The sequence below is a fragment of the Dendropsophus ebraccatus genome, chromosome 1 (genome assembly GCF_027789765.1).
Source record: "Dendropsophus ebraccatus isolate aDenEbr1 chromosome 1, aDenEbr1.pat, whole genome shotgun sequence".
NCBI classification, from domain to species: Eukaryota; Metazoa; Chordata; class Amphibia; order Anura; family Hylidae; genus Dendropsophus; species Dendropsophus ebraccatus.
In genome coordinates, this window is record NC_091454.1 from 194,592,630 (window position 1) to 194,620,032 (window position 27,403).

The window sequence follows — 27,403 nt, forward strand, 5'->3', positions numbered from 1 at the left end:
GCTGCGGTTACTTTTTGCAAGATTAGGTAGATAGATAGCCTTCTGTTCACTGCTGTGTTGGAGGCTTCATTCAGGACCGGAAGGTCACCACTAGGACTTCTTTCTTAGCAATAGGCTCTAGGGATGTACTATTCTTCATTAAAGAGATCCAGCTCTGTACAGAGTATTACAGGTGCAGCTATATATGAAGAGAATATGCAAATGTACTTTAAAAACTGGCTCTCTAGTTCCACTTGTCTACAGACTGGTTTCTGGCTAATATCCCTGCTCATGTTGCCAGTCTTGTTAAAAAGTCAGACATTGTCCTACAGGGTAACTACCCTCAGCTTGTGAAAGTCAATAGACCTTTTTATTTCTTCTGAAGAGATTTACAGTATGTTTTGAAATCCTATGTGCTTTGGTCCAAAATGAGAAAATAACTCTTAAAATGTCTTCATGCATCCAATGGGACCTCATATCCAGTCTACTTATAAGGCCATGTTCACAAGACATAAGAGACCGGCCACTCTGTGACCCGGCCTGGTCACAGAATGGCCAGTGTCAGAGAAGATCATCCCGGCCGGTACTGCAGTACCGGTTGGATGATCTTCATTTCTGGTGAATTCGGATGCGAGCGCACCTGTGTGCACCTGCATCTGAATTTGCCGCTGGACACAATACAGCGTGCGTCCGGAGCTGCACACTCGATTGTGTGAACTGACAATGAATAGCCGCCGCAGAAAACTGACATGTCAGTTTTTCGTGCAACCGGATGGAATCCCATTCAGAGCGTATATTATGTGTATACGCTCCGGCCGGGATTCCATTCATTCAAATGCAACATACGTTTTGCATAAATCACGGCCATTGTTGCAAATTGCAACAATGGCCATGATTTATGTAAAACATACATTGTGTGAACATAGCCTAAGACTGTAGGTGTCTAGGTAGGAGGGGAAATGCCTCCAAGTGCCCTAGAATCGGTTTAATTCACGATTGTCCATTGACTATCTATCACGTGGGACTTCAAAGACCAAGGTGGGTGGGCATTCTGGAGACCCAGATACAGTCTGCTCCATAAACAGAAGAAGCATTGTTTCTCTTGTTTGAGGATTTTTCCACAAAGCTTTAATAGATTTTTATTCATCCTCCGAGACGCAAGTAAAAAAACTCAAGAGCAAAATTTGCCAATTATTACCAGAGAAGAATGTGCTTGTAAAAACAACATAGAGACCTGGAGAGCTGGAGAGATATCATCCGTCCCACTCGGCGCCATCATTCTTCAGATAATAGGCTTATTTCACAATTGGATTGCCGCTGCTTCTATAACAAGCCGCACTGAATCCACCTAGGTGAAATTATGCCTACCAATCTGAGGCATGGTGGCACAGCGGGTAGAGTTGTCAGCATTGCACTACTAGAGCCATGGCTTCCATTCTCTCTGGAATGTTATTTTTATGAGGCAATGTGGTGGGTTTTGTGCTTGGTTATAGACAGGAGCAGTGTTGCTGAAGAGAGGGACTACAGGTGCCCCAAGCCTGGCACCTGAGACTATGGGCACCTGTGCCTCTTGCCAGTCCTATATCGACTATATTATACAAATAACCTGGCTGCATGACATATCTAATTCTTTGTTCTTTTTTTGGAAATCTACCTTAGGCTGGGTTCACACTGCGTTTTTGCAATCCGTTTTTTTGCAAAAAACGGATGAAAAAAACGGATGCATTTGTGTGCATCCGTTTTGATCCGTTTTTCTATTGACTTCCAATGTAAAAAATAACGGATAATAACGGATCCGTTTTTTGACGGACACAAAAACGTAGCTGACACTACTTTTGTGTCCGTTAAAAAAAAACGGATCCGTTGCATCCATTTTTTTCATCTGTTTTTCATCAGTTTTTTTTTCAAAAAACGGGTAAAAAAAAAACGGATTGCAAAAACGCAGTGTGAACCCAGCCATACTCACCTATGCCTGAAGAAGAGTAACTCATACTTGAAATGTTGCATAAAAGGGTAACTATAATCTTTAGTAGGCGTCAGGATACGCTGTCTCCATTATTTCTCTGGTTGTCCTCCCATCGGTGCAATGATGGCTGTTGGTACATTATTCTAGTTTAGTTGGACTACCTGGCCATTGGGCGTGTCTTTACTTGAAAAGTCCATTGAATTTAATAGTAAAAATGGTAAAAAAAGAAACACTGGGGGAGATTTATCAAACATGGTGTAAAGTGAAACAGGCTCAGTCGCCCCTAGCAACCAATCAGATTTCACATTTCATTCCTCACAGACTCTTTGGAAAATGAAAGGTGGAATCTGATTGGTTGCTAGGTGCAACTGAGCCTGTTTCACTTTACATCATGTTTGATAAATCTCCCCCACTGTGTCAAAAAAATAAAACATGATGTCCAGTGTTTGCAAAAGAAGTCCGAAAATAATTACATTGCACTGAAGTCAATTATATCGAAGAAAAAAACAGGCGTCTTTTTAAATAGAAAAATCGGCCGCCTTTTCTCTTTTTTGAACATAGTGTGAACATAGCCAATCACGTCATGCACTTCAGCAACACTGGGGTACCATTTGTCTCCTTGACCTAACAGTTATCTAACAGTGTCAGCAGTTTGGGACATAAATTGTAGTGGACAGATTCCCTTTAGGGTGCCTTCACACCTACCGTATCGCAGTAGAAAATCCGCTGCGGATCCGCAGCAGATTTAACTAAATGAATGAACACAGCATCAAATCCGCACTTACAAATCTGCTGCGGATTTGACAGTGCGTATTTATTGCTGTGTTCATTCATTTAGTTAAATCTGCTGCGGATCCGCAGCGGATTTTCTACTGCGATACGGTAGGTGTGAAGGCACCCTAAAGGGAATCTGTCCATGTGACGACGTTTCAGAAAGGACCATTGTATGCTGAAAATATTGTGACCTGGGGCCATTGTAAGTTGAGCAACCACTGTACATACAGTACGTGACAGATGCCATTAGAGTTTGTGACCTGATAAGTTGAGAGTGATGGCTGTTAAGCTGCCGCATAGACTATAAAGGGTTATGTTAACACTTGTCTCTATCCATAGAGACAAGAGTGTCTATCAGCCGAGCCCTGTTCTCATAGACATATACAATGAATGGATGGCAGTGTTTACGCGCGTCCACACCATTCTCCATTGCTCCAAGCACCATTTAGATGGAAGCTACCATTCTTGAGAGTTCAGGGGTCCCAGTGATCAAACATGTATTCCCTTATCGATAGCATATAAGTGTTAGTAGTAGAACAACCCTTAAGAGACCATCACACTAGAGGATGACTCTGGGGAAACGCTCTTTACGTTGTAGTAAAGGAGTTTGGTGCGGTGGCGTATTCCAATCAAGATGTGTTTTAAAGCATAAAGCGCTGGATTCATATGACCTTTCTATGATCAGAGATGAAAGCCGTTCATGAGTTGTGTGTCAGATAGATGTGCATCTCCCAGTGACGGGAAATGGTGTAGATTATTTTCAGACAGAAGAGCAGCGTTACCGACAGATTTATTTTTATAGTCATTGCCAAACAGTAGATTCAGGAAAGAAAACTTAGTATGGCTTAAAATGGCTACAATAGTTAAAAATAATAATAATAATAATAATAATAATAATAATAATAATAATAATATATAGGTTTGTAAAATAACTGTATCTTTGCTATATTCAAGTAAAAAGTAAGCAAGTTTGGACAACGCAAAGATTAAGAAGATGAAACATAATATAGTGGAAGAAACAGGGGGTGTAGGAAAAAAGTAGATGCCCTGCTAGCATAATATGACATACTAAAAGATATGATATGTGAAGAATTGGGTAGTAGCATCGAGTAAGCATGCTCAGTCGGTGCTCAGTCAGTTGATCGAGCACGTTGTGATGCTCAGTTTACATTAAGCTTGTTGAAAGGTTGCTGAAACCCATGGTGGGGGGATAATGATAACAACCGCAGTCTTCTGGAAGAATGGAAAGGTAAGTACAACCCCCCCCCCCCCCCAAAAAAAAAAAATGACTATATCCATGTTTTCCACATAGCCTTAGGGCTTTATCCAACTTCAGCAGCCACCGCTAATCAAATGCTGAAAGTTCGGGTTCAGATGGACTCGAGCATGCTCCAGGTTCGCTCATCTCTAATCAAGAGGTAACCTCGAGCATGCTTGGGTTCTTCCAAGTCCAAGCGATTGAAATTTAATTCCTTTTGGCTGAAGAAGTTGGATGCAGCCCTAGGGAGTCCTGGAAAACAAGTGTACAGCCTACTATCTATGCCCGTATCCATGTTTTCCAGGCAGCATCAGGACTTCCAAGATATGAAAGGTAAAAAATGTAGGTAGATGCCCCATTTTACATAATATCACATAGTAAAAGATATGGAAGTGGAAATGATTGGGTAGATTACCCCTTAGGCTGAAAGATATAGAAGGTAAAGAAGTTGAAGGGATAGGTAATATACCCTCTTTAGCATAATATTACATGCTAGAAGACATGAGAGAATTAGGTAGATGCCTCCTTTAATATAATTCCACATATTAAATGGGCAGAAGCCTACCTTACGCCTACTAGGACATATTAGCAAGATTTGTTGTGAACGGCAGGATAACATTGCCTGTTTCTAGCATAGGTCATATAAGCCATATGCACTCCTCTGATATATTACCTTTACCGCATGTGGCTATAACAAGCCTTGACTAAGGTGGCCCAATCTCGCTTCATTGCATGGAGAAATATAGTACAGGTTGGAAAACCTTCACCTTCCCCTGTTAACATCACGCTGGATTTATGTGATGAAAATAATGAAGTATTAAAAATATATGACATTGTACTCCCCATAGGATTACAGCCATTTATCCTGAAAGGAGGTTACACAATAGTGTTTTATTACAACACATTAGCCAAGATAGACCTGTCTCACCAAGACGTACACATGTTTTTTATCTCTAATGCTTATTGAGATTTGCTGTGTCTCTTATATTGCGGTGATCTACAGAGATGATTTCATTTCTTCTAGGTCAAAAGAAACAAATACTGAGCTGAATCAATGTGTCCAGGTAGCTCAGTCTATTCAGATCTGGAGAACTGACCACCAGACTACACAATACACTACGAACGGGATACTGCAGATTCTACATCTACATAAGTAGACTAGGGCTGCACCCCTCATACAGCACCTATAGAGAGGCCTAATGTGACAATATATGTTTGCAATATAATATAGTAGTGTACATGTATAGTAGTGTGCACAGTACACACATGACTTTGTGATCAATCCCAGTACAGCCCAATGCTTACTCCTCTCTGCTATACCATGATATAGTGCCACTGGAGGTGGCTGGGTGCTGGGTTCATGACTTGCAATGTCATACAAAGTGAGAAATGGTTATTGATGCGAGCAGACATGAAAGATACAGCAGCAGCACAGAAGAGTTATCCTAAGGGTAACTCTTAACCCTGAACTGTTTCTGCTGCTGCTGAGATGAGATAGAAGCCTTGATTTACCTTTCAAAGACAGTTTAGTTTTGTTTGCTTTCAGGTACGCATTATTTTTCTCTCTCCCTCTCCCCAGTACATAGTAGTAGCTAAGCCCTGCCCCCACTTCCTGTGTTTTGTCTAGCTGTGTCTGTAACTAGACACAGATTTCCCCTAACAGCATTCGGTGGTCAGAAAATTGCAGAAAAAAGGACACAGGTAGTGGCCAAGACTTAGGTTATACCCAGGCTGATCAAAATCCACGGAGGAGCGCTCATGATTCAGAACATTTGTGTAAATCACTTCATTTACCAAAAATGACTGCTTTTCATAGGAAAAAAAAGCTCTTTAGGGTTTGTTCACACTGGGCAAAATCAGCGGAATTCCGAGATGGAGCTCTCTGCTGCGGAATCCCACCTGCCTCAGTGTCAAACAGTGTGTTTATACGAAGGCTTGGCCGCCTCCGCTCTCTGGGGCTCTCCACTCAAAGAACTGACAAGTCTGTGTGCCCGCATCCCAATTACCCATAGCACACAATGTAAAGTCCGACCAGAACCGGACTTTACATTGTGTATACACTCCAGCCAGGATTCCATTACAATCAATGTAATTGGCAATTTCATTAAATAACGGCCATGGTTGAAAAACTTCAACTACGGCTGTCTTTAATGAAAATATACGTTGTGTGAACAAAGCCTTAGGCAATTTTATTGAATTTTATCATTTGAATGTATTATTAGGCCTATACTTTTTTAATAAATTTGGAGAATGTAAACACTGGCCTATGAAATGCCAAACCTATAATAAATTTCTTAGAAAAGTCACCCTGCTGGATATGAACATATCCCCCCCAAGTGCAGCGCATCTGAAGCATCCCCTGCATTTTTCCATTAGTGTACAACATGGCGTGATCCTACGCGCTAATGGAGCCTAAAGCAAGTGAAGAACCGTAATTATATAATTCCTGCATCCTGCCGGTGTGCTCGCTGCACTCATTATAACGCACCTTAAAGGGGGGAAATTTTATTTTTTTTTCTAGCCGAGAGAGTGGACATTAAGAATGTTACCATCCGGACGACTCTTCTGACCTTCACAATCCGAACAGAAGCGACTGCTTGATGCCTGAAAGATCACAGCCTATAATTTCATTTAAGAGCCCCATTCCATCTTGAGGTTAAGTTGGTATCGTTCATGTAAAGGAAATGGGCACAGCTAGAGCCCTGCACATATTACTTATATCACACATCAGGGTATCTGCGATGTGTGGTAAGGTTATAGCGAGCCCGACTCTACACACAGCTGCCAGCCGCTCTACCATGGAGAAGAAAGACTCTTGTTCTAAGTTTGTGCAAACAGTAATGAAGCTCAGCTGGGCACAGCCTTACAAACACGACACCAAAGCACGGTGACGGGAACAGAGGAGCCCACATCGGCGGCGGATGAATAACGTACCTAATAAGTGACCTGATTAACAAGAGCTCTTTAATTAGCCAGGCCTTAAATATGCAGGAATTCGACTATCAAAGAGAACCGCTGCTTAGATATTTGCTTCTCTAAAGGGTTGTGAAGAGTCCTCGACAACAAATTTTTCCCTATTTCTCCAGGAGAGTTGTACGTGACATCACTACGTATTACATAATATTACTCAGCTGATTTTTTTGCTCTACCGCCTGCCTGTCTGCATCACAATATACACAAATCTATCTGTATAATTACCCGCTGTCGATTCGTAAAATTGCAGGTTTGATTTTGAGGGCGGCCCGTGTTTTTTTTTTTTTTTTTTTTACAATGTTACTCATATTGCTGGTTAAGAACCAATCACAAGATGCAGTAAGTCGGCTTACTGTTAACTGCTTCCTTGCCGGGAGCACAGATGATCATAGATGGTCTCCTCGTAGTTGTGGAATCCCAAAGAGGTGTTGTAACACGATTTGGACAAAGTTGGTATCAAATCCAAAAGGACAGAGCAGTAGAGGAGGAATTAAAAAGCAAAAGTACAACTGGTTTATAGGTAACGGACTTGAAGACATGGCCGTTTTCCTCCAGAAACCATACCTCTCTTGTCTCTTGTCTTGTGTTTGGTTTTGTAGCGTAGTTCTATTGAAGTGAATGGAGGTAAATTGTAATATCACTCACAACCTGGAAACAGGGTTGGCACTTTTTTTTGCAAGTCAGTAACTAATCTTAGATAACACCTTAAAAAAAAAAAAAAAAAAGATGTAGCGATGCTGAAAATGTTATTTGTCCATTGTATCTGTGGCTGGGGTTACACCTGCTATGGAGGGCCTCTGTCACAGGTTTTGTTAAAAATACCAACCATAACAATACAGCAGGCGTTACTATTAGGTCTAGACAGTGCTGGACAGTAAACCAGAAACCCATAGGACCCCATTAAACTCAATACGGTTCACTGGACGCCATTACTGTCTGGCGTGAAACTGAGCCACTGGCGCCTTCTTTTTGCTGACAATGTGAACGGGAACCCAGCCTATGATATCTTGGCAGGGTATTACCTCGCAGGAGGACTCAACCTAGCTTTCTACTGAAGAAGCTCAAAGCCCTGAAGAAATTACTGCACACTTTTTAGAGAACAGTTCTTATCAAGTCTGGATGAATTTGTGGAATTTTTTTTGTTTACTTTTTGCAACAATTTTGCAACTTTTTTTGCAACTTTTTTTTTACCTAGATGCATTCGCTATGGCAGTGCTACATTTTAATAAATAAGTCGCAAGATATTGGAACAAATTATACACCAATCCCCATTAGAAGAGTTACACAAATTAGACTCCTTAGTTAATGTCCCCCATAATGCCCAAATAATACAGTTCTAGGCTATCTTCCCACACGGTCAAAATGACAGCTGTTTTTGTTGGACGGACATTATGTAATGGCAAATAACAGCAGTTATTTGCAATTAAATGGCAGCCGTTCAACAAAAATGTCTGTCATTTTGACAGTGTGTGAACATAGCCATACAGTGTCATTATAGGATTGGTGCAAGTTGCAACTAACACTAGATAGACCCCTAAATGACATAGTCCAACTAATAAACTAGGGACTGCGACATATCTTTCCATAGTCGAAATACAAGTTTCATGTGCTCAGGTCATCACAAACAGAGGAGCCACTTTTAGTATGGAAAGGTAATACAATTTCAAAACTTGCTCGCTTGCTAGGGTCTGTTCACACTGAGTAAAAGTGGCGGGATTTTGCCTGCTTAAAATCCTGCCTGCCTAAGTGTGTCAATGCGATGCCACGCGTACTTCGGCTCTACACTTTGATCGGAGAGCGTCGGAGAAAGGAGGCGCTCGTGGCATCGCATTGACATACAGCCAGGATTCTGAGCAAAGTCTATGGTGAGGCTCTGTGCGGAATTTCGCCACTTTTACTCAGTGTGAACGTACCCTTATGGCCATCACTGCGTGCAGATGACTGAGCCCAGATTTTAGGACACTCCATGACTACTAGGCTTGGAGGCTTTTCTTTACCTTAATTTTGCCTCCATAATTTGTCTTTTCCTCAAACAATAAAAAAAAAAAAATATAGACTATAGCTGTATAGGAGACATAGCTGTCAATAATCTACTTATTATCAGCAGGAGACACTGGTATCTGGAGGCTTTATTAGCTCTCTATAACGGACACAGCCTGATTACTGGAAGTGCCTTGAAGAAGTGTGATCGGGATTATCTTAGTAGGTTGATGGGTTTGTAAAACACGAACTGGAGAGAATGGAACGGCTGCACATCCCATCTATGGCTGATACTAATGCCGCCAGGCCTATATTAAAAATCAACACCAGAGTGTCTGTATATGAATTGATCAAACCATATTGCCCCGTGTACCACCGCGCAGGTCCTCTGGTCCACACGGGTCCCTACGCTAACTCCACACCGTGTCGGTCAGCGACCGCCAACCCCGCAAAGCGTGCACGTGCAGGGAAGGGAGGCCATGGAACGGCCCTGCAACCCCAATGTCACAGGACCAGACCCAAAAAGCCCCACCAAAACCCAGCCAGCACCACCGGCGGGGAAGGCTGCCCCCAAACGACACAAGTATGGATATGGTATTACACTTACCATTGCTGCTCTCACAGAATGGGGAAGACATAGGGTCTAGACATGTGAGCACAGACATATCCTGCTAATTTTGGTCATGTGGGTCTTATAAAGGAGTGCTAGCTGTTCAGAGAGGGAGAATTGCAAAACACGAACTGGAGAGAATGGAACGGCTGCACATCCCATCTATGGCTGATACTAATGCCGCCAGGCCTATATTAAAAATCAACACCAGAGTGTCTGTATATGAATTGATCAAACCATATTGCCCCGTGTACCACCGCGCAGGTCCTCTGGTCCACACGGGTCCCTACGCTAACTCCACACCGTGTCGGTCAGCGACCGCCAACCCCGCAAAGCGTGCACGTGCAGGGAAGGGAGGCCATGGAACGGCCCTGCAACCCCAATGTCACAGGACCAGACCCAAAAAGCCCCACCAAAACCCAGCCAGCACCACCGGCGGGGAAGGCTGCCCCCAAACGACACAAGTATGGATATGGTATTACACTTACCATTGCTGCTCTCACAGAATGGGGAAGACATAGGGTCCAGACATGTGAGCACAGACATATCCTGCTAATTTTGGTCATGTGGGTCTTATAAAGGAGTGCTAGCTGTTCAGAGAGGGAGAATTGCAAAACACGAACTGGAGAGAATGGAACGGCTGCACATCCCATCTATGGCTGATACTAATGCCGCCAGGCCTATATTAAAAATCAACACCAGAGTGTCTGTATATGAATTGATCAAACCATATTGCCCCGTGTACCACCGCGCAGGTCCTCTGGTCCACACGGGTCCCTACGCTAACTCCACACCGTGTCGGTCAGCGACCGCCAACCCCGCAAAGCGTGCACGTGCAGGGAAGGGAGGCCATGGAACGGCCCTGCAACCCCAATGTCACAGGACCAGACCCAAAAAGCCCCACCAAAACCCAGCCAGCACCACCGGCGGGGAAGGCTGCCCCCAAACGACACAAGTATGGATATGGTATTACACTTATCATTGCTGCTCTCACAGAATGGGGAAGACATAGGGTCCAGACATGTGAGCACAGACATATCCTGCTAATTTTGGTCATGTGGGTCTTATAAAGGAGTGCTAGCTGTTCAGAGAGGGAGAATTGCAAAACACGAACTGGAGAGAATGGAACGGCTGCACATCCCATCTATGGCTGATACTAATGCCGCCAGGCCTATATTAAAAATCAACACCAGAGTGTCTGTATATGAATTGATCAAACCATATTGCCCCGTGTACCACCGCGCAGGTCCTCTGGTCCACACGGGTCCCTACGCTAACTCCACACCGTGTCGGTCAGCGACCGCCAACCCCGCAAAGCGTGCACGTGCAGGGAAGGGAGGCCATGGAACGGCCCTGCAACCCCAATGTCACAGGACCAGACCCAAAAAGCCCCACCAAAACCCAGCCAGCACCACCGGCGGGGAAGGCTGCCCCCAAACGACACAAGTATGGATATGGTATTACACTTACCATTGCTGCTCTCACAGAATGGGGAAGACATAGGGTCCAGACATGTGAGCACAGACATATCCTGCTAATTTTGGTCATGTGGGTCTTATAAAGGAGTGCTAGCTGTTCAGAGAGGGAGAATTGCAAAACACGAACTGGAGAGAATGGAACGGCTGCACATCCCATCTATGGCTGATACTAATGCCGCCAGGCCTATATTAAAAATCAACACCAGAGTGTCTGTATATGAATTGATCAAATCATATTGCCCCGTGTACCACCGCGCAGGTCCTCTGGTCCACACGGGTCCCTACGCTAACTCCACACCGTGTCGGTCAGCGACCGCCAACCCCGCAAAGCGTGCACGTGCAGGGAAGGGAGGCCATGGAACGGCCCTGTAACCCCAATGTCACAGGACCAGACCCAAAAAGCCCCACCAAAACCCAGCCAGCACCACCGGCGGGGAAGGCTGCCCCCAAACGACACAAGTATGGATATGGTATTACACTTACCATTGCTGCTCTCACAGAATGGGAAAGACATAGGGTCCAGACATGTGAGCACAGACATATCCTGCTAATTTTGGTCATGTGGGTCTTATAAAGGAGTGCTAGCTGTTCAGAGAGGGAGAATTGCAAAACACGAACTGGAGAGAATGGAACGGCTGCACATCCCATCTATGGCTGATACTAATGCCGCCAGGCCTATATTAAAAATCAACACCAGAGTGTCTGTATATGAATTGATCAAACCATATTGCCCCGTGTACCACCGCGCAGGTCCTCTGGTCCACACGGGTCCCTACGCTAACTCCACACCGTGTCGGTCAGCGACCGCCAACCCCGCAAAGCGTGCACGTGCAGGGAAGGGAGGCCATGGAACGGCCCTGCAACCCCAATGTCACAGGACCAGACCCAAAAAGCCCCACCAAAACCCAGCCAGCACCACCGGCGGGGAAGGCTGCCCCCAAACGACACAAGTATGGATATGGTATTACACTTACCATTGCTGCTCTCACAGAATGGGGAAGACATAGGGTCCAGACATGTGAGCACAGACATATCCTGCTAATTTTGGTCATGTGGGTCTTATAAAGGAGTGCTAGCTGTTCAGAGAGGGAGAATTGCAAAACACGAACTGGAGAGAATGGAACGGCTGCACATCCCATCTATGGCTGATACTAATGCCGCCAGGCCTATATTAAAAATCAACACCAGAGTGTCTGTATATGAATTGATCAAACCATATTGCCCCGTGTACCACCGCGCAGGTCCTCTGGTCCACACGGGTCCCTACGCTAACTCCACACCGTGTCGGTCAGCGACCGCCAACCCCGCAAAGCGTGCACGTGCAGGGAAGGGAGGCCATACTTGTGTCGTTTGGGGGCAGCCTTCCCCGCCGGTGGTGCTGGCTGGGTTTTGGTGGGGCTTTTTGGGTCTGGTCCTGTGACATTGGGGTTGCAGGGCCGTTCCATGGCCTCCCTTCCCTGCACGTGCACGCTTTGCGGGGTTGGCGGTCGCTGACCGACACGGTGTGGAGTTAGCGTAGGGACCCGTGTGGACCAGAGGACCTGCGCGGTGGTACACGGGGCAATATGGTTTGATCAATTCATATACAGACACTCTGGTGTTGATTTTTAATGTGGGCCTGGCGGCATTAGTATCAGCCATAGATGGGATGTGCAGCCGTTCCATTCTCTCCAGTTCGTGTTTTGCAATTCTCCCTCTCTGAACAGCTAGCACTCCTTTGTAAGACCCACATGACCAAAATTAGCAGGATATGTCTGTGCTCACATGTCTGGACCCTATGTCTTCCCCATTCTGTGAGAGCAGCAATGGTAAGTGTAATACCATATCCATACTTGTGTCGTTTGGGGGCAGCCTTCCCCGCCGGTGGTGCTGGCTGGGTTTTGGTGGGGCTTTTTGGGTCTGGTCCTGTGACATTGGGGTTGCAGGGCCGTTCCATGGCCTCCCTTCCCTGCACGTGCACGCTTTGCGGGGTTGGCGGTCGCTGACCGACACGGTGTGGAGTTAGCGTAGGGACCCGTGTGGACCAGAGGACCTGCGCGGTGGTACACGGGGCAATATGGTTTGATCAATTCATATACAGACACTCTGGTGTTGATTTTTAATGTGGGCCTGGCGGCATTAGTATCAGCCATAGATGGGATGTGCAGCCGTTCCATTCTCTCCAGTTCGTGTTTTGCAATTCTCCCTCTCTGAACAGCTAGCACTCCTTTGTAAGACCCACATGACCAAAATTAGCAGGATATGTCTGTGCTCACATGTCTGGACCCTATGTCTTCCCCATTCTGTGAGAGCAGCAATGGTAAGTGTAATACCATATCCATACTTGTGTCGTTTGGGGGCAGCCTTCCCCGCCGGTGGTGCTGGCTGGGTTTTGGTGGGGCTTTTTGGGTCTGGTCCTGTGACATTGGGGTTGCAGGGCCGTTCCATGGCCTCCCTTCCCTGCACGTGCACGCTTTGCGGGGTTGGCGGTCGCTGACCGACACGGTGTGGAGTTAGCGTAGGGACCCGTGTGGACCAGAGGACCTGCGCGGTGGTACACGGGGCAATATGGTTTGATCAATTCATATACAGACACTCTGGTGTTGATTTTTAATGTGGGCCTGGCGGCATTAGTATCAGCCATAGATGGGATGTGCAGCCGTTCCATTCTCTCCAGTTCGTGTTTTGCAATTCTCCCTCTCTGAACAGCTAGCACTCCTTTGTAAGACCCACATGACCAAATTTAGCAGGATATGTCTGTGCTCACATGTCTGGACCCTATGTCTTCCCCATTCTGTGAGAGCAGCAATGGTAAGTGTAATACCATATCCATACTTGTGTCGTTTGGGGGCAGCCTTCCCCGCCGGTGGTGCTGGCTGGGTTTTGGTGGGGCTTTTTGGGTCTGGTCCTGTGACATTGGGGTTGCAGGGCCGTTCCATGGCCTCCCTTCCCTGCACGTGCACGCTTTGCGGGGTTGGCGGTCGCTGACCGACACGGTGTGGAGTTAGCGTAGGGACCCGTGTGGACCAGAGGACCTGCGCGGTGGTACACGGGGCAATATGGTTTGATCAATTCATATACAGACACTCTGGTGTTGATTTTTAATGTGGGCCTGGCGGCATTAGTATCAGCCATAGATGGGATGTGCAGCCGTTCCATTCTCTCCAGTTCGTGTTGATGGGTTTGTAGTAACCTTGTGTATATGGTAAGTGGGTTATCCTTTCCATCGAAGGCCTTATGTAGTCTTCTACTGATAATTATTTCCTCCCAGAAACACAATAACATGTCTTCAAACCGCAGGCCATGGGACCTTGAAGAGAGATATGATCTTCTTGAGTCTCCGAGCATCAACATGTCAATATTCTCTGCCCTCTATAGCATTTGCTTTGTGCGGGTTACAGAGAAGATCACTGGTCGTGTCATACAGCACCTGCTGATATTGCACTTTGCTAAGCAATATCCAATAATGCGCACAGATCATCTTGTACTCGGCTAAGTTTGATAAAGTAGTTTGCCGGTCATCTGTCTGGGTAATGCTATTATCTTCGGCATATGTAATGCCTACATGGACCGTGATGACATTAACTCTGTTATGACTAGGACTAGATAGCAATTGGGATTGTAATTTAAGCCCTTACGGCTTGCAGACAGCAATATCGCCTCATGGGTCACGGACAGACAGCAGGTCTGAAGTGCACTATACAGATGGAAGCCATTTTGTTCGGTAAACAGTTCACCCCGAATCATATTTCAGACAGAGCATAATGTTCTGCTTGGAATCTCCGTCAATTTTCACTTTATAATTTTGATGAAATCTATTCCGACCATCAAACTAATATCAGACACGAGGAAATGTTCATTACATTTGATGCCGCCACAACCGGAAAATAGCTCAGTAAAAAATTTGTTTGCAGTGAAACATCTCCCTAAAGGTGAAATTATGGCTCATTTCAGATGCAGACATGATTGGAATTCAGGGCACATCCTCCATGATGCTTCTATAGGAGATTATGAAAGGACTTTAAAAATGCCAATAGAATTGGCTGCCAGGAAAGGAATTCTATAGACTGCTGAATGGAGCCCTAGATGACATGCAGATGTAGCAGAGCTGGGTCTGACGGCTGGGCTGTAGCAGGGACGAGCTTGTCGTAATGCAGAGACATTACATAATCAATGACCAGTTCAGTTCTGCTACATTTAGGATATTCACAATGTACTAGATTAGGTATGGAGAACCTTTGGCCCTCCAGCTGTGGCAAAACTACAATTCCCATAATGCCTGGACAGCCAAAGTGAAGCCACAGCTGGAGGGCCGAAGGTTCCTCATACCTGTACTAGATGGAATCCATTGTGATTCCTAAAATTTTAATTTATAGGGAAACTAGGTTATTGCTGCCTTAAATGGGGGAAGCATAAACTAGGGTCAGAAATATTAACAGAACAATGTATTACATCATTCTGTTTAGCTGTTTTTCTGATATGCAGGAGAATAGGCTTTGTGTTGCACCACTCCTCCCACCCTCCAGCTGATGATTGACACCTGTCTGCCTATTGACAACATAGAAAGTCAAATTAGCAGATGGTGGGCTGAGTGTGCTAGTGCTCATGAATATCCAGCACTACTGAGCACACACACATAACGGAGAGGACTACTTATTGTCCATTTTATTCAGGCGGATATCTCTGAATCAGCTGCACAGAACAATGTAAGTGATACATCACTCTGTTCAGCGTCTCTGTGACTAGTTTATGTTATCCTCAGATAGGACAGCACAAACCTCTCTTAAATATGTTTGACAATTCTAATTCCATTTACAAGTTATTCATAGTTTACTATATGTTTCATTCTGAGCTAATGAAATCACAATCAGCATTTTTTTTATTTTTTATTTTTTTATATTTTGTCCCTTGAAATGATATGTAAACAAAATATAGAAAAAAAAAAAATCAGTAGGTTACTGCAAGGCACCTTTAAACTTCAACGGTATGCCGTCAGATGAGTTCCAATGTGTCTTGTAGTAAACTTTTGCATTACTTGTTCTAGTTTTGCATATTTTGTTCCTTGAAGGGATGTGTAAATGAAATAAACAAAAATTAAAATTAGTAATCAAACTGTTTCGGGAAGCTGTGAGCTCCAAAAGTGTTTTAAATATTTTGCTACTGTACTGACACACTATGTCAGTACAGTAGTGCAAATATTTAAAGAGCACCCCAAGCACCGCAAGGTGTTCAGTCAAGCATCGAGCTGGATGGAGAATCCTGACGCTCAACCAAGCATGAGGCTCGAACATGCTTGCTCAAATCTAGAGTTCACTTTCACCTTTCCATTAGTTTTGTTAAAGCGTACCTGTTACCAAGTCTGCTGACTTCTACTCTTCAGCTTGGTTTTCGACATCCTCCGATGTACATATACATTTAGGCTATGTTTTCACTACATCTTTTTTTTTCCGCCCGTTTGATGGCCATTCAGCTTTCGATAGGCTCGGTTGTAATCTGGTTATAACACTTGTATGAAGGTAATGCTGGTCAGTTTATAGAAATGTCATAAAAAACTGTATGCAAACAATTCCTTGGCATGTTGGAATGCAAAAAGAACAGACACATATTACTATGTCAACTGAGCACTGTAACAGGATAACAATAACAACACGTGCAGAAATTGTGTCCAAGAGAATGGGGAGTGGCATTGCACCCACCAGTCATAGACACGCCCCTGCACTTACACCCCCCCAAAAAAAAATAAATAAATAAATAATAATAATAATAATAATAATGGTTAGGAAGTTGATCAGAGCCTAAAGAGTCTAATTTGTCATGTGGTACTCCAAAGGTTACAACCTGCCTCCTTCATGGGTCCTGCCATTTTTAGAGTGCTATCTACAGCCGCCATATGTTTCCCACAGTGGGCAGGGTAACATCTTGCACAGAAATGACTGCGGCCGGTAAGGGCTTCTTATACCTGTTTGCTAAGCAGAGAATATAAACAGCCTGTGAACACGTTAAGACAAATGTTAAATCAATAGTCAGCGTTGTGGAGTGCCTATCGCATTCATCCCTTGTGAAGACCTTTGACTTATTTATCTCATTCCCATGGCAGTTCACAATATGTTATTCTCCTGCAAACTTCCATGCATCACTATCTGCTTAGCTGTGTATTGTAAAGAGTAAAGGGATGCCGAGAACAAACAAGGGGTGTGATGGTGAAAGCCCAACGCTGACCCTCAGTCTGTCTGGCTTCATGTCTAAATAGACAGAACATATTGTTATATCATTATGTTTCCTGATATTACATATTAGCTGTACTTTTAATGGCACCTTTTATAATATATACATATATATATATATATAGAGAGAGAGAGAGAGAGAGAGGCTATTTAATAGAGAGAGAAGCATTTAGCCATGTGCTTCTGCCGGCTCATTTCATACCTTACTGTGCCATCCGTCTCAGCACTCAGACACCAAACAATAAAAACTTTTGATATGTCTCATTGATATGTCAAATGTTTTCACTCCTTTGGTGGTGGCTTATCTCTCTGAGAGCAAAAGGATCAGTTTATACTAATTTACTATCCTGAATCCCTTTCTATTCTGTCTTTTGTCGGTGCAGAGTCAGTGCCTCCACGGGCATCAGCTGCTCCTGCCTAAATTATCATGTCTGGCTGGCATATGTCTGGTGTCATGGGAGCCTTAAGTGTTTAAGTGACAAGGCTGGAATGAAAAAATATAAAAGTTGTACTCACCTACCTAATCCCCCACCGTCCCTACTGCTCACACACCTGGCCCTTGTGTCAAAACAAGTAACAACTCAGCCCACTGATCTTTAAAGCTGTGACCCGCCTTCAGCTCATGATTGGCTGAGCAGGCAGTCTCTTGTGTTGAGACTAAGGACCTGGAAGGGGTGAGTAGCAGATCGGCAGTGGTGGGGAATGGAGTAGGTGAGTACAGTGTTTTTCTTTTTTTTTTTTTTTTCCCAAGAAAAAAGTAAAATTCTGAAAAGTCTATTTGATTGTTCCTTGTCTTTTTGCTTACATTGTTTTATTTTATTTTTAAAAAATTCAAAAAAATAATATAAATAGATGATAGTTTAAAAAAAAGGAAAGCATTAAGTCAAATCATACGTTAAATACAGATACAGTCATCACATGTGAATGGTAGAATGCTGAGAATTATTCACTTGCTTAGCATTGTGTCCATTCACACTATGATTCAGACATCCGCATCTGTATTTAGCTTGTCAGACGGTTTTAAGTCTATGCATATGATAAGTCCTCATGGAATACAGTTCTAGTATTAAGAATATACAGTATATTATCCGCTGATGATGATGTTTTGTCGTTTAACCAAGTGACTTCTAACTTGCACATAATTGCTCTGTTGTGTGATTATGATATACATATATACTGACAAAGGTCTGAGGACTGAAAACATGTATACCCTAGGTTCCTCTGAATCATATAATTGGCATCATACCTTTGATAGGTGTGAGTTTTCTGTACATGTTCACAATTGCATTACAGGGATGCTAATTGATCAAAGGGAGACCCTTCTCTTTGTAAAGCCCATAGAAATGTATTCCGCTCATGTAAAATACATACAGAATCATCCCCCCTCCTGGAGACTAACAATTCATTTAATACTTCTTATCTTTTTAGTTTCCTTCCCCAAATTCTAAGCCTGCTGCTTTCTGCTGAAGACACAGAAAACTGAATGCGAGTTTTTCAGTCACTCTCCACTCCACTTCTCCCCACTTCCTTTCAGGGACACAACCTCCTTCGCCAGCTATGAGGCCAGTAGGGTTAATCTGAGTGTGATTAACCCTCCCAGCATTACACAGCGCAAAAACAGCCGACCAGGCACACTGTTTATATGAGCTGTCTCAGGAGGAAAGGGGAAGGAGGGAAATCAGAGCGGAGACGGAGTAAACTGCTCACACACAGTTTTCTGTGTCTTTGTTGGAAAGCAACAGGCTCAAAACTTAAGGAATTAGACTGAAAAGATAATCACAAGTATGGAACGAATTGTTAGGGCCCTATTACACTGACAGATATCTGACAGATTTGTGCAACCAAAGCCAGGAATGGAGTTTAAAAGAGGAGAAATCCAGTCTTTTCTTAATGACCTGTTCTCTGTTTATAGTCTGTTTCTGGCTTTGGCTGCAAAAATCTTTCAGATAATCTGTCAGGTGTCTGTTGGTGTAACAGGAGGAATGATTTGACAAGAATTTTACCTGAGCAGAACACCCCTTTTTACAGTCTCTATACTTGATGCTAGCTCCGTTTCTGATTTATGTTACTATGGCTTGAGGCAGGAAGGAGTAAAAGAGTCCAAAGAAGAAAATATCAAATTTGCAGCCTACATTTTGGTTAAATATCCAAATTAACACTGTGGGTTAAAATATAATTCACACATCCCCTAATAACTAGTAGAAGATTATACTAAATGGCATCCTATATGCTAAATCCAGGATTTAGCTTATAGCCCAAAGGGCATTGTGGTCATCCCTAAATTGCTTTTTGTGACACACATAAAACCATTTTCAGTCTTTCTGCAATTCTCAGAAAACGCTTTTACATTTTCAAGCTCATTACGCTTAAAGGGGCCCCTGCTGATAAGTATATTATAGCATGTGTTCCATTTATTCACAGCACCCCCACTGGAGAAATAAAGTTTTGCACGTACCCCATGATTAACATGCTGCCAGTAGAAATGCTGATCCTCCAGAAAAAGAACTGTATTTTTATTGTAATGATCTTTAACGGTAGACTCCTCTCTATAAAAGTTTTTTTTTTTTTTTTTAAATAGACACCTTAAAGGGGTTATCCAGCGTTACAAAAACACGGCCACTTTTCCCCCTACTGTTGTCTCCAGTTCAGGTATGGTTTGCAATTAAGCTCCATTTACTTCAATGGAACTGAGTTTCAAAACCCTACCCAGACTGGAGACAACAGGGGATGTGGCCGGGATGGGGGGGATGCGACAGCGGGGCTGCAGGCACCAGGGAGTTAAAGCACATATTCACAGCGGGATGTCAATCCCGCTGCGAATATGTGCTATCATAGGGGTGAATTAATACCAGATCCGCAGCGGTTCTCACTTCGAATCCACAGAAGTGAGATCCGCTGTGGATCCGGTAGGTGTGAAGGCACCCTTAATCTCAGAACTTGGCATCAATATCTGAACTGTGGCGTGTCAACACCAATCAGCTGTTTTCCAAAACAGGAATGTATGCAGGGAATGGATCCTGAAGCACAAAACTCCTTTCACTGTGTAGTGGAAGAACCAGGTTACAGCAGCTCAACTAACATTGAAGTTAAAAGGGTTATCCAGCAATACAAAAACATGGCCACTTTTGCCCCACTCTTGTCTCCAGCTCAGGTGTGGTTTGCAATTAAGCTCCGTTTACTTCAATGGAACTGAGTTTCAAAACCCCACCCAAACTGGAGACAAAAGTGGTGCAAAAGTGGCCATGTTTTTGTACATTTGGATAACCCCTTTAAAGATAGATAAGTTGTATAAACCTAATACAGCCACAATGCAGAGAAAGGAGCCTGGTTCTGGCCTTATTCACTGGGCATGTCGGCACCCCACTGTTCGGATATTAATGTTCAGTCCCAGAAAACCTAGAACAGAGAGCAGTTTGTCCAATGTGGAGAACCTCTATAAAAGGAATCAGGCAGCTATATATTGTACTTAAAGTTCAAGTGTCAAGGGGCATTGCTGAGCTGTAGCATGCATGCCTTCCCCCCCACCTATTTCTATTCTGCAAGGCTGATGTACAGGGTATGGCTTCCAGGACTTTTCTGTAACAGTTGACTAGGGCGGTGGCTGAAACGCGTTCTGGTATTTGTTCACACTAGTATGGTTTATGGATACTGAATAAATTTGGAAGATTATGAAATTGGTGAGTGCCGGGATTTTCTATTGAACTGTTTCATTGGGATTATATTCCTTTCCTCGTGCACCACCTGGACTGCCATGGAGTGCCGCTCTAGATTTCTTCAAAAGTTTGTTTTTGGACTTCCAACCCACTAACCAAAACTTTTTTGCTCATGTAAAGCATAAAAAATGGGTGTCTGGGTGCAACATTAGCATTTGAAAGATAAGCAGTCTTTGTATTTTACGCTAAACCCATTTTCCATGAAATGCAGAATCGGCTGTACAAGAAAACTTTTGCAATACCACTTTCTAGTTATTAGTGAACACTTCTCCATTATATCCAAGCCAAAAATAGCATCGAGTACATTTCATCTAATGTGTTATCTCTTTTACTCTGCTAGGGGTTTGTAAGGTCTGTTGTATTCTCCACAAAAAGACGTGGTTGCTTTTGATAGATTTGATACCCGAGTGTCACCGGGAGACATTGGGTCATTTCCGCTATACTGGTCTAGCAGTGACCTGTTGGTCCTATTGTAAATCATCTATTTGAAGGAGAAAACATGTCGAAGAGATGTCAGAGGATTATGTGCAGTTCTAGAATGTATAACTCCAAATAATATCTCCCTAGTGTTAGGTTCCATTAATACCATTGTTTTCATCATACCATTCTTTAATGCTATGTTTGAAATGGTGAAAGCGTGCAGGACAGATTAGATTGCTATAGTTTTATTACCTCCGTAAGTTTACCTACTAGCTGACTATAAAGGGGACTGGTCGGATATCCTTTGGTCCTGCTGTGCCTTTGGGTCGACATATAGCAGTATCCTCAAGGAAAAACATTGTCCAACTTTGCCACTTACCTTTATTATGGTAATACTGTGCATCATCCCATGTTTTCTCCCGCATGGTTTCTCCCACATTAAGCACAGTTAGGTACCTGTCAGAAGTGGAGTATTGAGAGTGGAGTATCGACAGTGGCGTACGGGGAATGAGAAAATGTTTTGCTTTCATTATCCAAGGTAACCACTTCAAAGAGAACCTGTCAGGTCCCCGATACCTCACACACCATCCTAAGGACCTGACAGGTGAGGTGACAGCCTTCCAATGCTGTTCTGTTCAGCTACAGTATATGCCATGTAACATGGAGGGCAGAGAAAAGACGCACCTTCAGGTTATCAATCTATCCTGACTGGCAGAAGGAGTATGTGGTCACTGTGGTGAAAGCCCTTGCTTCAACCATGTCACTGGATGCCAGTCATGGAGCAACCCAGTCCAAGATAAAGAGAAAAGCAAAGGAACACCTTAGCTGTCAGGTCCTCGGGCAAGCGCATAAGGCCCTGGGGATCTCACAAGTTTACTTTAAGGCAAGGTTTACACTGCGTTTTGGCATCCATATCACTGTTTCCATTTTTGAATGTTTAACCTTAAAGGACACTTCCAAACATAGATTTCATCAGGCCCGGATTGGTAATCTGGCACAGCGGGCAAATGCCCGCTGGGCCGTTAAGATTACCGATCAGTGGGCCGCCGGCCCTTTGCAGAGGCTGAGTGAACAGCGCGGCCAACCGCCGCACTGTTCACTCAGCCTCTGCCAGGGTCATTCTGGGCAGGCATTTGGTCCGGTCACCGCCTCCCCCCACACCTGAGGGCTGCTGCCTTAAAAATCCTTTTGAACTCTACCGCTGACGTCGCTTCCGGACGCGCCGCAGAGGCCGGAGATCAAAGGAGAAGACACCGCCGCCGTGCTTCAGCAGAGAATAGCTGCTGGGGACTGTAGCTGGCGGTGGCGCATTCTTCTCCTTTGATCTCCGGCCTCTGCGGCGTGTCCGGAAGTGACGTCAGACGCCAGGGGTAGAGTTCAGCAGACGTGCCTGCGCGCGGCACGTCTGCTATACAAAGGATTTTAAAGGGGCAGAGCGGCCATTAAAGGAGAAGTCCGGCCAAAATTAATTTTTGATATGTTGTTACTTATGAAAAGTTATACAAATTTCTAATGTACATTAATTATGGGAAATGCACATATAGAGCTATTTTCCTTAATTTAGTAGATCAGGAAGTGTTAGAAATATCTCTGAAGAAGTGACGTCACGACCCAGGGTGTAATTCCTATGGAGTGTCCAGCAGGGGGCGCTCTCTATATAGAAGTCTATGGGACTTTATTGTTTCTATGGGTTTCTATGTAATGTAATGTAATGTAGTGTACAGTGCTTTATTGAATGAATACATCTATGGAATACTTTGGGGAGCAAGTGTCCTTGCTCCCCAAAGTATTGCATAAATGTATTCATTCAATACATTCAATACACAGTAAGCCCGCCGATCCGCCGCATTTCCGCCGCATTCCCGCCGATCCGCCACACGCTGATCCGCCGCATTCCCGCCGATCCGGACCATATACATTGAACTACAGCTCCCATCATCTGCTTATAGTATGAACAGGTAATGGGAGCTGTAGCTGGGTAATGGATATGACATGCCGCCGGGCGCAGGGGGGAGCCGCTCAGTACACAGGAGCGCTCCCCCCTCCTCCTCCTCCTTCCGTGATAACTTCCGCCTATACCAATGCTGAGTCCCTGCCTGGCCGCCGCTCCCCGCTCTCCCCCCCCATACATACCGGCTCCCGATGCATCCTGGTGTCCGCGCTGATGCCGGGAGCCGGTATATGTGAGCGGAGAGCGGCGGCCAGGCGGGGAGTCAGCATTATATAGGTATAGGCGGAAGTTATCACGGAAGGAGGAGGAGGAGGGGAGAGCTGCTGTGTACTGAGCGGCTCCCCCCTGCGCCCGGCGGCATGTGATATCCATTACCCAACTACAGCTCCCATCACCTGTTCATACTAGAAGCAGATGATGGGAGCTGTAGTTCAATGTATATGGTCCGGATCGGCGGGAATGCGGCGGATCGGCGGGAATGCGGCGGAAATGCGGCGGATCGGCGGGCTTACTGTGTATTGAATGTATTGAATGAATACATTTATGCAATACTTTGGGGAGCAAGGACACTTGCTCCCCAAAGTATTCCATAGATGTATTCATTCAATAAAGCACTGTACACTACATTACATTACATAGAAACCCATAGAAACAATAAAGTCCCATAGACTTCTATATAGAGAGCACCCCCTGCTGGACACTCCATAGGAATTACACCCTGGGTCGTGACGTCACTTCTTCAGAGATATTTCTAACACTTCCTGATCTACTAAATTAAGGGAAATAGCAGTATATGTGCATTTCCCATAATTAATGTACATTAGAAATTTGTATAACTTTTCATAAGTAACAACATATCAAAAATTAATTTTGGCCGGACTTCTCCTTTAAGAAAAAAACATCACTTGCAATCCATGCAGAGAAGACGCCTCATGTGAGTCACAGGATATACCTGCACTATAATCATTTATATGGTCTGCAGAACGTTTATACAGTTAGGATCTACTATTATATGGTCACTGCTTAGGAAGAATATTGGTCTTTATATAGTGATTTTATTCAGTAACAGTACAGTGGTATTATAAAGTCACTGTATGGTGGTGATAGTGATCATACTATGACTGTATTACTTATCCTGTATATACTGGTACTATTGGTAATATGTCCTTATATAGTGGATTTTATTCAGTATCAGTATGGTGGTATTGGTCATTATATGATGGTAATGGTCATAGTGCAGAGGTATTATTTGTTACTTGTAAACTGGTATTATTGATAATATTGGTCTTTGTTTACTGGTTATGCTTAGTAACAGTGTGGAGGTAACATGTATAGTGATAATACTTATCAGGGTTAATATTATATATTTGTTTGCTTTCTGTATATCCTAAATTTTTCCCTAAATTTTTTAGCTGCATTGATAGAAAAGAGATAGATAGATAGATAGATAGATAGATAGATAGGAGATAGATAGATAGATAGATAGATAGATAATAGATAGATAGGAGATAGATAAGAAAGAGATATAGAGATAGAGATAGAGAGATAGGAGATACATGATAAGATATGGTAGATAGAAAGATAGATAGATAGATAGATAGATAGGAGATAGATAGATAGATAGATAGATAGATAGATAGATAGATAGGAGATAGATAGATAGGAGATAGGAGATAGATAGATAGGAGATAGATAGATAGATAGGAGATAGATAGATGGATAGATAGATAGATAGATAGGAGATAGATAGATAGGAGATAGGAGATAGATAGATAGGAGACAGATAGATAGATAGATAGATAGATAGATAGATAGATAGATAGGAGATAGATAGATAGGAGATAGATAGATAGGAGATAGATAGATAGATAGATAGATAGATAGATAGATAGGAGATAGATAGATAGCAGATAGATAGATAGATAGATAGATAGATAGATAGGAGATAGATAGGAGATAGATAGATAGGAGATAGATAGGAGATAGATAGGAGATAGATAGGAGATAGATAGATAGATAGATAGGAGATAGATAGATAGATAGATAGATAGGAGATAGATAGATAGATAGATAGGAGATAGATAGGAGATAGATAGATAGGAGATAGATAGGAGATAGATAGATAGGAGATAGATAGATAGATAGATAGATAGATAGATAGATAGATGATAGATAGATAGATAGATAGATAGATAGATAGGAGATAGATAGATAGGAGATAGATAGAGATAATAGATAGATAGGAGATAGATAGATAGATAGATAGATAGATAGATAGATAGATAGATAGATAGGAGATAGATAGATAGATAGAGATAATAGATAGATAGATAGATAGAGATAATAGATAGATAGATAGATAGATAGATAGATAGATAGAAGATAGATAGATAGATAGATAGATAGAGATAATAGATAGATAGATAGATAGATAGATAGATAGATAGATAGGAGATAGATAGATAGATAGATAGATAGATAGATAGATAGATAGATAGGAGATAGATAGGAGATAGATAGGAGATAGATAGATAGATAGATAGATAGGTGATAGATAGATAGATAGGAGATAGATAGATAGATCCAATATTAAACAGATATCTAGCAGCTCTTTGATATCTTTGATTGCACATACATGTACAATCCCAACATCACAACACCAAAAACATTGCCTGTCCTTAGGTTGTGTGTGGTATTACAACTTGGCTCCTATCACTTCAATGGAACTGAGCTGCAATACCACACCCAAACTGAGGCGGAGAGTGACATTGTTTCTGGAAGAAAGCAGACATGGTTTTCCCCATTGAAAGGGAATCTATGAGGTCCGTACCAGGTATGGAGTTGTAGATCCCGGCAAACAGGTGTGTGGGAGATATAAGAGCCGTGGCCGTTAGTGCAGTGTAAACTTTTCTAATAAACCTTTTTAATTATCAGCTAATGTGTCTCGACGACAGCTATAGCATTGCCCTGTATCTCAATCAGTCAGAACAGGAGGGGCTGCTGTGGCTCGGTTCCGCCTCTGTGACACTTCAGCTGGTAATAAAAAGAAGGGTTTTAAAAGTTCAGACTGGACTAAAGGTCCTGTCACTTATATCACCCCCCTACACCTAAACCATCAAATTCACAGCAGATCATGTTATATCTTTATTTTTATGTGTTGATGATGGGCTTTGCATATTTAAGGGAAGTAGTGAGGAACTTTGACAATTGAAGCAGAATTTGCTGCAGCGTGTATTATACACCGCTATCCATAATATATCAGAGAGAATATGGTATGTGGGCTGCTGAGGTTGGAGTGCCAGGGCTGATTTTTAGTCCCAGTCCGGCCCTGGATTTCATACTTACCCTCACTTCTAAATGCATCTTCATTTGAATTTCCCACCTCTAGTGGGTCCCCGGTCATCATCTTCCCTTCTTCTCTACTTCCTAATTCTTCTGCTGAAGAGCAGAGATGACTGACAGCTTTCTCAGCCAATTGAAGATGATCAAGCTGTGAGTTCTAAATGTCGAAGAGAGGCCTGGAGAGTGCCAGATGACTGAAACTTAGTTAGAGAGCAAGCTGTGAGTCATCTGACAATGTAGTAGAGAGGGGCTGGCCTAACTAAAGAACACTAGATTAGGCCAGCCTCCCTTTACTAGTGATGACATCAACACAAGATGGCACTGGCAGAAGAACCCATAATTGACAGGAAACAGGTAAGTATGACTTTAAAATGATGGTAAGTAGAGATAAATAAAATTCAAGCATGCTTAGGTTCGTCTGAACCCGAGTGTGTGACATTTGATTACTGGTGGCTGAAGAAGTTTGATGCAGCCCTAAGGCTGCATAGAAAACAGTGCTGTATTCATGTTTTTCAGGACTCCTTAGGGCTGCATCCAACTTCTTCAACTACTAGTAATCAAATGGCGCACGCCTTGGTTCAGACGAACCCGAGAGTGCTCGAAATTTGCTTATCTCTAGTGGTGAGTGTTAGCTGTTCATAGCTGCTGATATTTACCAGGTAGAGCATGAGCTCTTTTCATGCCACCCTACCAATCATGCAATATACATCTATGTAAGAAGTTAAAGTGGTTATCAAGGTGAAGGAAAAGCAATAC

The 27,403-nt window shown here is 43.4% G+C and overlaps 1 protein-coding gene across 1 annotated transcript in view; it reads left to right on the top strand.

The window, feature by feature from the left end:
* Positions 1-27,403, top strand: part of LRRTM4 (leucine rich repeat transmembrane neuronal 4) — a 527,460-nt gene that overhangs the window by 62,106 nt on the left and 437,951 nt on the right. The window contains exon 4 of the mRNA XM_069957993.1: positions 6,709-6,725. Coding sequence (XP_069814094.1) covers positions 6,709-6,725 — 17 coding nt within the window. The remainder of the gene's footprint in view (positions 1-6,708; positions 6,726-27,403) is intronic.